Source organism: Coturnix japonica, chromosome 1 (assembly GCF_001577835.2).
Source record: "Coturnix japonica isolate 7356 chromosome 1, Coturnix japonica 2.1, whole genome shotgun sequence".
NCBI classification, from domain to species: Eukaryota; Metazoa; Chordata; class Aves; order Galliformes; family Phasianidae; genus Coturnix; species Coturnix japonica.
This window is the reverse complement of record NC_029516.1, coordinates 44,857,181-44,872,172: the sequence shown is the minus strand read 5'-3', so window position 1 is coordinate 44,872,172 and position 14,992 is coordinate 44,857,181. Positions and strand designations below refer to the sequence as shown.

At 43.0% G+C, this 14,992-nt stretch overlaps 1 protein-coding gene across 3 annotated transcripts; it reads right to left on the bottom strand.

Annotated features, from left to right (window-relative positions):
* Positions 1-872: 872 nt before the first annotated feature.
* POLDIP3 (DNA polymerase delta interacting protein 3) lies at positions 873-14,781 on the bottom strand. Of its 3 annotated transcripts, none has more exons than XM_015861606.2 (9): positions 14,638-14,781; positions 11,161-11,548; positions 8,967-9,044; positions 6,649-6,744; positions 5,642-5,824; positions 4,667-4,744; positions 3,979-4,108; positions 3,202-3,268; positions 873-2,869 (listed from the first exon to the last, which is right to left on the bottom strand). In XM_015861606.2, exons 1-9 carry the CDS (start codon positions 14,694-14,696, stop codon positions 2,695-2,697), a joined length of 1,254 nt encoding a protein of 417 aa, XP_015717092.1. In that variant the 5' UTR covers positions 14,697-14,781; the 3' UTR covers positions 873-2,694. The 3 variants fall into 3 exon arrangements, with proteins under 3 accessions (XP_015717092.1, XP_015717082.1, XP_015717101.1); XM_015861596.2 differs by having other exon boundaries at positions 8,967-9,047; positions 14,638-14,780; XM_015861615.2 differs by lacking the exons at positions 11,161-11,548; positions 14,638-14,781 and adding an exon at positions 10,205-11,144 and having other exon boundaries at positions 8,967-9,047.
* Positions 14,782-14,992: the final 211 nt, after the last annotated feature.

The window sequence follows — 14,992 nt, the reverse complement described above, 5'->3', positions numbered from 1 at the left end:
AAGATCTTGAATCAAGACTTATGTATGAGGTGGAAGGTTAGTGGAAGTAAGAAATAATATGGACAGCTGACTTAAGCAGATATCCAAGTTAATGAATGTTATCAGAGGAAATACTACATGCAAGAGCTATACCAGGCAAACTTGTCACCTTAGAAGGCAGCATACTTGAAAAGCAAAGAAAATAGAATAAAACACTATTACAAATTACCTACCAGCTATCTGTCCTGTTAGCATATTGTGTTAATACAAGCAGTATTTCACACACAAGCTTATCATCTCTTAACAGCTTAGAAATAATAATAAATAAATATACACACCACGCTGCATCATGGCAAAGGTGCACGGATGTTAATGGTCAGAAGGTGGCAGGTGAACTCAGCAGAACGTGAATAAGATTAGCATGATAATTTCAGGACAGCAAGACTAAATTTAACAGCTGCAAGGTGAATGGTTTGAAAAAGCCTAGTAATAACTGCAGATTAATCTTCCAGTTCCTTCTGAATCAACCAACTCTGTGAAGAGCTATCTGGCTTGGGTGACTGTAGAGAGCTGACTGACTGTAGGAACAGGAGAGCAATGCACACCAGGACACTGCTGTAGGATACAACATAGGAAGGTGTTTAGACAATGTGTTTAGACATGTTTTTTCTTTACATGACTTTTTAAAATCACTAGACTGCCAATAACAAATTGCCATTTCTTTCATGTGACAAAGAAATTAGGACTGAGTGGGGAAGGCAAATCATTCTTATCCACAACAATAAGCTAATCCAGATCAAAAGTTTTTCAAAGCATGCTAGATTCAATACTCAGCTCTTACCTACTGATTTTTCAGTTGCTTCACATCACCTAAAAAGGCTTACACAATCCAATCTCTGTATAACAAATGTTTATTCAGAAACAGATAATACATAATCTTCTCCAGCCCTAACATTTCTCCCCCTCCCCCCAATGTTTATTAAAACACAATTGTTTGGCGGGTGATCTAAGAAAGGGGAATAACAGCTGTCTTAAGACCCCTCCCTTACCAACATCTGCTGGTCACATGAAGCACCCTACCAATACTAGTGTTTTACTAGATTTCCAAACCAAAGAGAATAATCTGAAAAAACAAGTCCTGTCAAGTCCCCAGTTATTTCCATGGCTAAGAGGGACACTGTGAGATAAGGAATGGTTTGTACCAGCTAGATAGAGTGAAGAGTTAATACAGAATGAGAAAGCAAAAGAAACACAGAGTTGACCAAGAATTGGGATCTGGACCTACAATGATTACAGAAAGTTCACTGAAGTTCAGCAGACCTGAACTAGCTTGAAGGCTCAAATTCAAACCCCAGCCAGACTGTGGCAGTGGCTCTTTCTTCTCCTCTCTTATAATTTGAACTAACACAAACAAATGGAGCTACCGGGACTTCAAATAACTGCATCAAAAATGCTGTACTGACAAAGTACTGAAGTGCCACCTAGTGGCCTGTGGTGCATCATGGATGCTCGTGGGCCAAAGCTGTGTCCTTGTAGCTCAGCATGAAACATGCTTAATACTCCTCTCCATGCCTTCTTTTACAGAGCACTACCTGCCCTCCTCCAAAACCTCTCCTTGCAGCAAGGAAGCAAAGTGGTCATCCTCCAAACCCACCCATGTAAGCTGCAGGCCTGCACAGCAGCCAAACATTGCCCATATATATATGCGTCTCAAGAAAGTGATTTCTCCTAGGCAAGCGAAGGCTGCTTACATGTTAGTACTGGAAAAAGACCCAAGCTCCTTCCTTTTCATAAAAGGAGACTGGTCAAGTCAGAAGGTAAGAAAAAAAAAACGTCCCTGTATTAGCAGGAAGATGCAATACAACGTACTGGGAACAAAACACCAGGATGGTGTCCTCCAGCTCCAAACACAATCCCGGTGCTTTTTCAGACCAGAAAGGAAAGAGCAACTCCACTCACCCTAAAGGGCTAATATATTCATTATACAAATGCCAGAGCCTTTGTTCCTCCCACCTTCAGTATTACCAGAGTTGAAGGATCCCTCCCATAGCACAACAGGTGCAAAATGGGTGCTGCACTTGTGCTTATGTCCATTCTGCCCAAAGCTTCCACGGGCCAGTATACACAGAAGGAAAATCAGTTTTTCATGTATTTTCTCAACGTCACAGCTGCCGAGCAGAAAAATATTCAGCAGTCAGAATCAAACCGTATGCAATTAAATGCATTAAAGTCCAAGATGCAGGATGGCACAATTCCTATATGCAACCACACCTGATCTGGTACCCAGTGTGGAAATTGCAGAAACCATGCGCTGCTCTTGAATGATGAAAATCAAGAGAATGCATCTTTTAGTTAAAGGTAGGTCAGAAGAGAAGAGATTGCCAACCTTTCCTTCAAAGTCTATGTGCACTTTTAATGGCCACTAGGGGCTTTGGAGTAAAGGAGGGAGTTACATGGTATATGCTTAGTAATATTATTACTGGCAGAAGGGGGAGGTTATTCTCTTGGGGGAAAAAAAAAAAAAATCGTGGAAGAAAACTCCAACTATGAAAACAGAAAGAACACACACAAAAGGAAACACTACTGTACAGTAAGGTAGCAATCATAGAAAACAAAAAGATCTTCAAGGCAGGCAAATGCAAAAATGAGCACTCCTGCAGTTTTCTCACTCCCCAGCTTAAATGAGTTTTCCAGTCCACCGCTCACTGCTCCTTCTCAGAGTTTGATTTTGAATTCTGTGGGCTGCACAGATGCAGAGACCCCTGAGGATTTGAAAAGTGCCTTCAAGATGGTATCAGGGTCCACCTCAGCTGGGGGATTTGATGCAGCACTTGCACTTGACCGGCGGGGTTCCCCCTCCTTCTTCACAGAAGGGGTATCACTCAATCGGCTGTAGGATTAAATAAACACACACAAAGAGCATTTAACCTCCCATTATAAAATAAAATTTAACACAATGCCTGTATTTGCTGTTCTCAGCATGTACCCTTCACACTGTAAGAAACTGAAGGTTTAAACATACTTTCAGATACAAGAACTTCCCAGTCTCAGACTCATTTTGAACCCCAGTGCTGAGAATGTTATGTATTGAGACAATATTGCACTCAAAGAGCCACAGATGAGGAGAATATTCTGAGGACAGTTTGCCAACAGTCTTAGATTCTCCTCAAAACAGAATCTGAAAACACATTTGGTTCTTTCCTCTACCCAAAAGACACTTACAGCAATATAGGCTGGTCTGAGGTGATGACATTTCCATTCATATGAAGGTTACATTTCATTGGCTGACCTAAACAAAAACAGAGTCCTCATCTTAGGATCCCAGTTTTGGAAAACACCGGATACATCACGCAGTAGCGCAAACAATGGATTGCAGAAACACAAGAAGGAACAGCTGATACATTTTCTAACATAATCACAGTAGCGAAAGAGCCACTGAAACACAGTGCCATATGAAGAACTCCAGTAATTAATTAAGTACATACTGGTGAAAAGCCCTTATAGATGCTCAATAATCTACTATTCTCAGCTGTCTTCATTTGACATTCATAGCTTGCCACTCATCCGGAGAAAGAAGCAGCACCCATTTCAAGCTAGAAATTAACAGCTAATTTCAATCTGTAACAAAATGTAGATACAACCAGACCAAGAAGTGCAAGCAGTTACTCTCTAAGCATTAATTCCTTCCTAAAGACAATGTAGCTCTTGGCGCTGGGTTTGAAGTAACAGAAATTTGATCTGGAGGTCAAAACAATGGAATCCCTCTGCCTCTATCTCTGACCATTTTCCTTTTGGGACAAGATTTTCTCCTAATGTTATGTAAATGAATTATGCACATATTCAACATGCATTACAATGTCCAGCTTTTGAGCCATTTTTTTGGCATTTCCTCTCTTAGTAGCACAGGAGCACTGAAATGCTTTTAAACTCTCTCCTGAAGTAGAAAACATTTTTCATTGATTTATCAACCATCTTCAGTGTAACCCTGCTCAAACTTACCATCTAAGCATCTGTTGTTGTATTTCTTATACGCTGTGATTGCATCTTCTTTCTTCACAAAGACAACCTCAGCCACTCCTGGGTGCACCAGCCGGGCTCGCTTCAGAGCACCGCACACACAGAACAACTCCTGAGGGCAGAGTGTTAGTCAGGATTGCGGTCACAAAAGAAGAACCACTGGAACAAGGGGTGAGAAAGGCTCAGTTTTCCAATTACATTCCCACTCCTCCTCAGTAAAAATGTGGCAGAATCTGACCATTGCAACTTGTCTTCGTGTGGTTGCTATATCTAAGTACTGGGCATTACTAATACAGGTTGGACAAACCTCCATAATGCCACAAACAAAAATGTTTAAGGCTCTGTACTCTTTATTTAGGCACACAAACATCATGTTTGTTCTCTGCCTGCTGAGAACAGAAGCACCCAGGCAATTTGCACCCGCGTATAAGTCCAAGGAAAACACTAAACATCACTTGGCATGAATTCTAAGTGGTATCAGGTACCTCTGTACACCCCAGAAATGACCTTTTCTACCATCTTCTTGAGTCCAGATTTTTAAAAAATAAGTGAAAAAACCCAGCCTACCCCAACCTCAAAGCAAGAAACTCTCTTTTACAAGTAAAGCAAAGTCATATCTTTCCTCACTGTATTCACCATAAAGGGATTTAATGCAGTAAGAGATACTCACGACAATGTCTTCCTCAGTGACTCGAGGATGCAGATTGTTTACAGTCATCTTCGTGCCTTCCAAAGGACTGAAGGCCAGCTGCCAACACAGTAAGCACAAGTCAGAAATGCAGCAATCAGACATCACAGCAGATAAAAATCACTACAGGGATGCCTATGAAAATTGGTATATATACATAAAGGAGAAAACTGTAGCTAGCAATGGGAAATATTGATGCTTGGAAAAGCTCAGGTCATCTAAGAATGAAAGTGAGCTGCTTTTTCACACTAACTTGTTTCTGAAGTAACTTTTCTCTCCCATTTCCAAGTGTAACACTAAGTTAATCTACCTACACACACAAGTTATGCCAGACTCCCCTTCATTTTAAGAACATAACTAGTCTACACGCTGAACCAGCCAGCAAACCTCAAGTAAGGCTCCAGCCACTAGAGAGCTTGTTGAACTTCACCTGTCTGAGAACACCTGTACCCAGCACAAGGAAGACTGGCAAAGCAATTCCAGGCACGTTGTCTACAGAGTACCTGAGAGGCTCTTGCATAGACATCAAGAAGCTACATCTGGGAAGAATCCTGATCTCCTCTTTGCTAACAGCAGAAGGTAGAAAGTGACATTACTAATAGTGTTAGAGCATTACTCCTAGGGACATGGAATTCACCAAAGAGTGTCCAAATAATAACTGCCATCTTCCTGTAGCATCTTCCCTTTTTTCTCTCATGCTATGTGCTTCCATGCTAGGCAGAAGAATGAAGTATGATACACTGTATGAGAATTCCCAGTCTCTCAAGCATCAGTGATGATGATGTTCAGACAAGCTTTAAATTCTTAGGGGACGGGTTGTAGTTATCAGCTTGTAGCCCCAGAGGTAGCAGTGGGAGCCTGGCAGAAGCAAACTACTCAAAGAAAAACAACAAACAGCAAATTTCAGATGCTTCAGAGACTTCTGTTCACAAACAGGTCTCACTTCCCTGAGCTCACCTCAACAGGTGCTGGCTCTTTTGGAGGCTCCTCTTTTGTCACCAAAGTTCGGGACATGTTTGTCAAGGCCTTTGTCCTCATTGGGGAAGGAGGTGCAGGAGGAGCCGTGTACGTATCATTCTGGACCACTTTAGTCAGGGGAACAGTCTTGGACAGAGAGAACTTATTGCCACTCAGCCCAGCCTATGGGAGAAGAGAACAAAATAACCATGAGACCTGTAGGCTGCAAAAGTAGGCCCTCCTTTTCAAGCACCAACAACAGGATAGAATTAAGAACTACATGTCCTCCACAGTTCCAAAACCACTGCAGCATACAGTTGACTTCAGTCAACTTTTGCCTCAAAGCTGTTGGTTTCTTTTTAGCTTGTTTACCTCAAAAGAGCACTTCCCTTGCAAAAGAACACGTTTTACACCATGCTTAGATTTCATATCGTCTTTAAATGAACATTACCAGTGCAGTTTGAATTTGAAAAACACCTTTTTTCAAAGGTGCCCTACAATTCTCAAGTATTTAACAAAATGTACACAAAGATCCTTCATTTACACACACACAAAAATTGAGCTACCCTAGTGCAAACAGCAGTAATTCTTCATCAAGCTGCCAACTGTGATTCTGCACGGCAAGTGATTGCCTGCTCTGATGTCCAGTCTATAAAAGTAGCAGAAAGCCTCCCTTGCTTGCCTTCTCAAACAGTTACAGAACAGGTACAATGCACATTCCCAACAAGAAAGTCAAAATGCTAAACATGCAGAAGCCTACCCAGGCAAGGGAGACAGCACACACTGTGGCTGCAAAAGGCCTGCAAAATCACAGCCTAAAAGGGAATCTGTTCCCAAAATAGCACTTGAAGCACTGGCACAAAGAGAAGAGCAGGATGAGGAATAAACATCTCAGGGTGAAGCATTGTTTACATACTTCAAAAGAGCATAAACCCTGTAAAACTGCAGCCTGTCCATCTACTCAATATGAGAATGGCCCAGTGGGGGCTGTTCAGATCATCCCTTACCACACTGTGAAGAAAACTGTTTGAGGTGGTGATCTTCATCTGTTTGCTAGGAAGGGGAGAGACACTTTCATCATCGTCTTCCACGTCATACAGACCCTGAAAAGAAGCAAGGTAACATTCACAAGCAGGCAGATTTACTTTAGACATCATTTCCAAACTAAGCAATTTTCTCCTGCCTTCATCATCTTCAAAAGACACGTGGTAACATGCAGAAATGAACACAGAACAGTTTTCAGTTAGAAAGGATCTTAAAGACCATGCAGTCAGTTTCAACCCCTGCCATGGGTGACAAGACCTCCCACTAGATCAGACTGATAAAAGCCCCATCCAGCTTGGCCTTGCACGTTTCCAGGGATGAGGCACCAACAAACTCTCTGGGCAGTCTGCTCCAGAGCCTCACCACTCACATCATGCTCTCACCACATAGAATTTCCTCCTTATATCTATCCTGTATTTACACCCTTTTATCTTAGAACTGTTACACTCTGTCCTAACACTAAACTCCCCAGAAGAGTTGCTCCTCATTTTTCCTATAGCGGATCCCCTTAAATACTGAAAGGCTGCAATAAGGTCTCCCTAGAGTCTGCTGTTTTTCAGGCTGAACCACCTCAACTTTCCCTGCCTGTTTTCATAGGAAAGGTGCCCCAGAGCTCTGATTGTCCTTATGGTCCTCCTCTAGACCAGGTCAAGCAGGTTCACGTCCTCCTTATGCAGCAGGTTCCAGACCTGAATGCAATGCTCCAGGTGGGGTATCACATGAATGGAGTAGAGCAGGACCTCCCTTGACCTGTTGCTCACATTCCTTTTGATGCAGCCTAGGATACACGTGGCTGTCTGGGCTACAAGTACACACTGGTGGCTAATTCTGAGCTTTTCATCCACCAGTACCTCCAGGTCCTTCTCTGCTGGGCTGCTCTCTATTAACACTCAACTTGGATTCATGTATAGGATTGCAAACACAATGTTTGCATGTTTAGAATTCCGCAACTTCTTTGGACTTCACTTCAGTCCTCACAACTACAGGACAGAGCCAAAACGATACAAGCCCACTTCATAATGTCAGTTTAAGTACAATCAAACTTCTTTCCTAGAAACACTGTCTCCCCAGGTGTATTGAAGCCACAAAGAGAGTTCTCTAATCTCTACACCTTTTCAGCACTCATGAAACCACACTGCTAGAATAAAGCCTTAACACCTTACATTTTAACTCCTTGCTAGCTCTAGAGTTGAAGCTTGTGCTTATGATTGTTTTGATTTTAAGCAGGTGCTTGCTGGATGCATCTGAACTGAACATTCCTTTAGAACAGAATGCTTTCCTCAACACAGCACACGCCTGTCTGGCACTAGGAACATTGTACTATGAAGTTTAATGAATGAGTAATTCACTTCCCACTTTTACTTAATGCCCACAGTCCTGCCTTAAAATACCGAGTCTAACACCTACATAAATATTTTTTGGTGTACTCTGAACACTAATGTTTCTAAGAAAAGTCTAAGAAAAAAGTCTAGCCATGTATGGCACTGCCCAGAACACTGGCAGTTACACGTTAAAAGAGATTTTCATTAATTTAGCAGAACGGTGAAAGAAAATTGAGGGATTAGCAATGATAACTTGAAAAGTAAGTGGGTTTCGTGGTGAGAAAGATTCCGGTTTACAACCAAGAAAGTAGTTACAACCACAGAAGTGCTACAAAGAAAAGGAAACAAAAAAAGATGATGGAATGTAGGAGAGTTATGCAGAAAACTGGGAAAAATGCTGGCCATCTGGACAATATAACTGAGTTAGAGACAAACTGAAATACACTCAAGGCTTATAGTAAAGAGGTCCAAATAGCGAAGACAAGCGACAGCATCTGGGATCAGTCATAGCAGCAGGTCAATACAGAGATAAACACAAACTTACCATAACTGAGGCAAAAAATAAGCAGCGACATGGTACTGTCAGTGTTAACTTATCAATATATCATAGTTTATGAATGCACATACACAAAATATGCAGTATAAATATAAACCCCATGAAAGAACCTAAGGTGGGGTAGGGCAGCTGAATGCTTGGGGGCCATGGCAAAGTCCTTCAAAACTGATCTCAAGAGAAAAAACACAAATTCTAGGGTTTTCCTCACACAAAGTCTTACTGATGAGCTCTCTGTGTTGCCATATCAAGCAACAGCCTACAACAGACAAGCTGTCAGAGAGCATCCAAACTCTCTTTTCTTTCCTACCTTATCTGTCAGTGTTTATGGATACCTTCCTTCCCTCTTTATTCAAATCTACCCCCAAAAATAAAAGGTTAAAAACCACAGGGAGAGAGCACACACCTGTTTATGCGTATGGTTGTTCACCACATTAATCCTCATTCCTGCTGGATGAGGGTGTCCAGGAACAACGGGAGCTTTCTGCTGCAATTAGAGAGAAAGAACCAAAGCGTTAAACACTGCAGTCCACCATATCTTCATTTCAGGAGACTGAAGTTGTCACTGATAACCTGGTATCAGTTAAACGAGATTTACCTTCCTGTTCTTCAAACATGTTACAGACATTATATAACGCTGCAAAATGCCTGCTGTAATTTGTTGAGATACCTGCTCTTCAATTAAAATCCTCAGCCACACGGATAATTTTCACTCAAATTACTTGCATTTTAGCCTAAGTTAAATTGGAAGTGGATTTATTTCCAGCTTTCACAACACTGATCAATTTTTGTCACTGTAAATAAAAAATGAGGAAGAGGGTAAATCAACATCTCTATCATACTACAGAGAACAAAGAGATATCTATTCCCATTAAGTTCAGCAAGTTGGGAACAAGCAACATAACTCAGTTGTTCAGATCCCTTTCTAAGGAGAAGCACATACTGCCTCTTCACACTAGAGCTGGAATACGCTGTACCAGAATAAAACAATGCATAAGATCATGTACCTGACCCCTTGGCTGTCTCATCTCCTACCCTGTGAAAACAGGGAAATTGCAACAGAAGTAGTCAGAGAACACAGCTGCACTCATTGGCAACTGAAATCAACCTGCAGTTACCTCAAAAATACCCTCTCTGCTTTTGAAAAGGTCCTACAAAAACACTCTGTGCAAGCAGTAAAAATTTCAGGTTGCATCTTGGATTCAGACACTTCAGTGTGATTGCGCGCCCACATTTGGCAACTGCAGGAAGGCCACTGGCAATCTGCAATTTCAATGCAAATCTTTAAAAAAATAAAAAGTAAGATAACTGCTTACGTGCATGATTTTGTCTACAGCCTTAATCATCATGTCATCCTACAGCATTTTATAGCAATATGCTAATAAACACAGCAGGTCAAACCAGGTGAAAAAAAAAAAAAGCAGCAGCAGCTCAGTCGGGCCAGAGCAAGTTGCTGCAGAAGTCTTTTAACACCTTGATACTTTCTAACAACATTTGACTCCTACGGGAAGTGATCTGGACAGTACAAGTATTAATTACCCTGCTAATTTGAGGCTATTGAACAGACTGCTCTATTGCTCCGTGATTAGCCCTTCCTACTGCCACAAGTACTCTCTCCTCCTCTGGCCAGCCTTTTGCTCCCACCTTGGCAGTAAATCTGAAGAGCCAACGGGTAGTTTTCTGCAGAGCAGAAAAACTCATCTGGGCTTTCAAACTGATGAGGACAGAGATGTTCTGGTGTGTGCAAGCACACTGTTCATCTTCAGAAGGAGGGAAAAGAAGAGGTAGACTAGGGACTAGATATACATCCTTGCAACGTGCTTGAAGAGGTGAGGAACACAGCCACTCCTGCAACAGCAATCCTGACATTCTGGAAAGTTCTCTTCTGCCTCTGCTTGCTGTATGTAACACACATAGTTTAACAGATGTTAGCCTGAGAAATCAAGTAAGAATCAAGTTACTGTGCACACAGCACAGAACTTAGAAATCAGTCAAAGGAAAGCAGCAGTTCATGGTGACCAAATGGTTATAGTGCAGCTGGAATAAAACCCAAGCCTCAGCAGGTCTGCATCACCTAATCAAGGAATTCCCTGGAAGCCAGGACTTTCCTGCTAAGTGGGTGAGTGGAAACAAACTGTAGAAAGGCACACACAGTTTTCAAGCTGCTTCAAGATATAAACACGGTTGTATATTCTAAACTGTTATCTCACCACTAAGATAAATTAGCTGTCTAGACAGGGCAATCTACCACATCAGACTCTTGCAAAGAACAGCAGTATGATAAAAAAAAAAGCCCATTTCCTTGGATTTTACATGGGGGTGACAGAGATAACAGACTAAAATAACTACTTTAGTGCTGAAAAGAGCGCTACTTTCATTTTTATTGGGCCAAAAAATTAAATGAAAGCTTGGATTTTTCAAAAAACCCTAAGCAGCCAGAAGGACACCACAAAGACTCTGAATCTGCTCTACAGACTGGGTCGAACTGTATCACCGTCACTTCTCTTGTAAACAAGGGAAGATGTTCACACAAGTGTTATTATTTTCAGTGGACTGCTGCAGAAATACTGAGGAGCTCAGAGATGACTTGCATGACCTACTTGGATAGTCTTGGTGATTTTCACAGCTGGATTTACTGTCCCCATAGTTGGGCTGATAGCAGCTGGAGTGTTCCTTTTTAAACTGATCTTCTCTCTGGCATCTACCACTTTGGTCACCTTTTCAGCTGCAACACTTTGCTGCTTACGGGAATTCAACATCTCTCGAGCATCCTGCACCTTCCCTTTTATTTTGAACCGAGCGTCCCTTTGAATCAGTTTTTCACGTGCGTCTTTAACTCCCAGTTTGTGTCGGGCATCAGTGAGGCCAATCTTCTGTCGAGCATCAAATGTCCGCTGGAAATTGACAGCTGGTGATGATCTACTTAAAATATTTTGCTGGACCCCAATGCGAGATCTAATGCCTCCAAATACTGGCCTGGTGTTGAGCCTGAAAACAAAAACAAACAAAAAAGAAAAGTTTCAGACATTGCAAGATGTGATACAGTATCCACAGAAGTATTTGTGTTACTGCTAACAAAAGCTCATTATGACTGCACAGAGCTCCAACCAGGTCTGATGCTCAAACACAGCAGTACAGCTCCTAAGCTGTTTCATGCTAGATTTTGCTCTGCATTTCCTTAAGCTCATAAACATGAGCTTAAGGGACTGACTATAGACACACTAAAAACACGGTACATTTAAATGAAATTCATCAAAAACTTGGGCACTATGGGGTGCCCTAGGAAGACAAGGAGGAACAGAAACTGATTTTCTAGTATTCGGAGTGAGCAGCTCTGCTAAACATCTCTTGTAATACAAAGAAATACATGGAACTATACTTGATTTCAAGATTTTGGTGCAGAAAACTCAGATTTCTGGGATGGTAGAAGGCCTGGATTTTAGAATGCACAAGCAGAAGTACCAGCTTCAGTTCAAAGCAGTTCCAAAACTGTTTCACTCTTAGCAAATATATACCAGCCAAACCACCTTTCAACATCACTGCCACTCCCTTAATCTACAGAACAGCTACCTATACTTTAAGTATACCACTTTCATCACAAAAGTGAGCACAGAATATAACAGTCCACAGGAAGAACAGTGTTTGTACATGAGTATTCTAGGCAGCAGCCAATTATGTAGCGAAGCAGGAACTAGCTTCCTGTTACAGGTCTGATTTACTTTTCCCAGACACCTCCTAGAAGGAAGGAGACCACCTCATTATTAATACAGGTCCTCCTTTAAACGCCTTTTAAAGTTTCAGGATTGTTTCTTTCCATTAAGTTGCCTTCCCGTGAGCAGATGACAAAGTTGCAAAGAAAGGTCAGCTTTTCAATAAATTCAAAATAAGATACTGTGCCATAGTGCTTATCTGCTTTCCGAAACACATCACACGGTACTTCAGCCTAAAAATTAGATACCTACAACTTACTTAGTATCTAAAAGACTAATGCCACATATTCAAACAATGATACAATTTCTCATATAGAATCACAGAATGGCCCAGGTTGGAAGGGACCCCAAGGATCATGAATCTCCAACCACTCTGCCCCAGGCAGGGCCACTGAACTCCACATTTAATACTAGACCAGGCTGCCCAGGGCCCCATCCAACCTGGCCCTGAACACCTCCAGGCATGGGGCATCAACAGCCTCTCTGGGCAACCAGTTCCAGCACCTCACCACTCTCATAGTAAAGAACTTCCCCCTGACATCCAACCTAAATCTTCCCTCTCTCAACTTCAAACCATTTCCCCTTGTCCTGCTGTTATCTACCCTGTCAAAGAGTTGATTCCCCTCCTGTTTACAGGCTCCCTTTAGGTACTGAACTACAGTGTTTACTCAGCTAACTCTACTACCTTAACATTATTTACCATCACATACCGACAGCAGAGAGATCTGTGGACAAGAAAGACTGAACGTCCACTGCCACGTCTCTACCCAGAGACATGCTGCTCCCAGAACTGGAAAGCTGGGCCTGAGGTGCAACACTATTACCTTGCTAAGAATCCTATGGCTGCTGTCTCAAACAGGCAGAGCTCACCATATAAACAAGACAGGAGTATGAAAAAATAAAAACCCACAAAGCTAACAACCACTAAACAACACTACCCTTGCTATTTTATAAAGCATTAATTCAGCAAAGTTGAAAGTATTTAGTTAGAGTGCTGCACAAAGCACTGATGAATGGTTCTTTTTAATAAGGATAAAGGTCAAAGCAAAACCAGAAATCCATGTATAAGCATTAAAGCCAGAATTAGTCGGACTGTTAATGATGTGTGCTGTTGAAATCAGTTAGGAAACTGTACTGGAGATTATACCTTCTCTGAATGCTTTGTTTATCCCAATAAGCAACTCTTCGTGGAGAATTGCTTACCCTGGAACGGCACAAACTGATTTATACCCATTTTGTGCCACTGCACCTGAAATACAAGGGAATATCTAAAAGCCCTTTCAAATACTACAAGCTCTGACTTACTCATTGCATCATACAACATTTTACAGGCTAGCATATTTGATAGCTGAAGGTTTTTGAGTTATCATTTTGCATAGACTACTAAAGGGCAGTTAATATAATTATACCAGTCTATTCTGCCTTCCGAACCTCCTAAAGGCAAACCAGCTGCTTCAGAAATCTTATGAGTTAAGCTGAACACATAAAACAAGTTAAATGCAAGGTATAAAAGTTCTTATAATGCTGCTGAGGGGCTTCTGTTCCACAGATAAAAAGCAGAGTAATCACCTTCAAGAAATGAAAGTGAAGGAGGATGTGAAAAAGAAAAAAGGTGGTGTTCTGCACGTTAAGCTGTTTAAGACTGTTCCAAACATGGAGGATAGCATGAATGAAAGTGCAAAGCTAAGGCCTTGTTTACAGCACGATTAAAAGCATTTTATAGCATAAGACTTTCGAAATACTACTGCAGACGTGTTAACATAGACCTATTAAATAAGTGGCTGTTACTCAGTGATCATTAAACACACAAAACAAAATCAGAACTAACACAGATGGGGAGAAAATCGTGGGCAACCAGAAGCATCAAGAGACTACAGCCCACAGTAGGATAGAAAGCGACCACACAAGCAGGCGAGAAATGCAACAGCTGCTCTAAACGGCCTGAGCTACACGGAGGACATCTGCTGTATGGAAGAGCCATACGTAACGCTCCCTACATCCACAGAAGCAACGAGGCTGGGAACTGCTGGCCAAGTCGCAGAGGGCCGAGCGGCAAACAACCAGCCCTCCAGAGCCACCACAGCCTGAGTCCTTCCCCACGCCGATCCCAACGGGCACAACCCGGCGGCATCTCCCACACCGGCCCATCCACTGTGCCGCTGTGCGGGACTGGATAGAGTGGAATCGGGGCCGCCGCCCCGCACAGCGCCGCCTGAGCCAACGGGAAGGCGAAATGCGAGGCAGGGCCGAGCAGGGCCGCGCCGAGGCAGCTACCGCCCGCGGCCTCCGGAGCGGGACGGCCACAAGGGAGAAGAGAGGAACTCCCTGAAGCCGCCGAGCACGGGGCGCCGCCCCCCCGCCGCTCACCTCCCCTTCACCGTCACACCGCGCTTCCGTATGAGCTCGTCTAACGACAGGTCCGCCATCTTGTCGCGGGGCCCAGCGATGAGACGCAGCCAACGAGCCGCGGACGTGACATCACAGCGCTTCCGCTGCTCTGGAGGCGGGCGATGCCAACCCCGCCCCGCCCGAGAGCGCAGGGGGCGCTCCCACAACCCCGCGCGGCGCTCCGCTGCTTATTTGCATACGGACAACGGCGCGTCCCGGCTCGGAGCGGCTCAGAGCAGCAAGAAAAGCGAGAGAACGGGCGGGAGGAGCGGGGGTACAAGTGGGGTACAAGTGGGGTACCGATGGGGGGCCTAAAGAGGGCGGGGACGGCTGA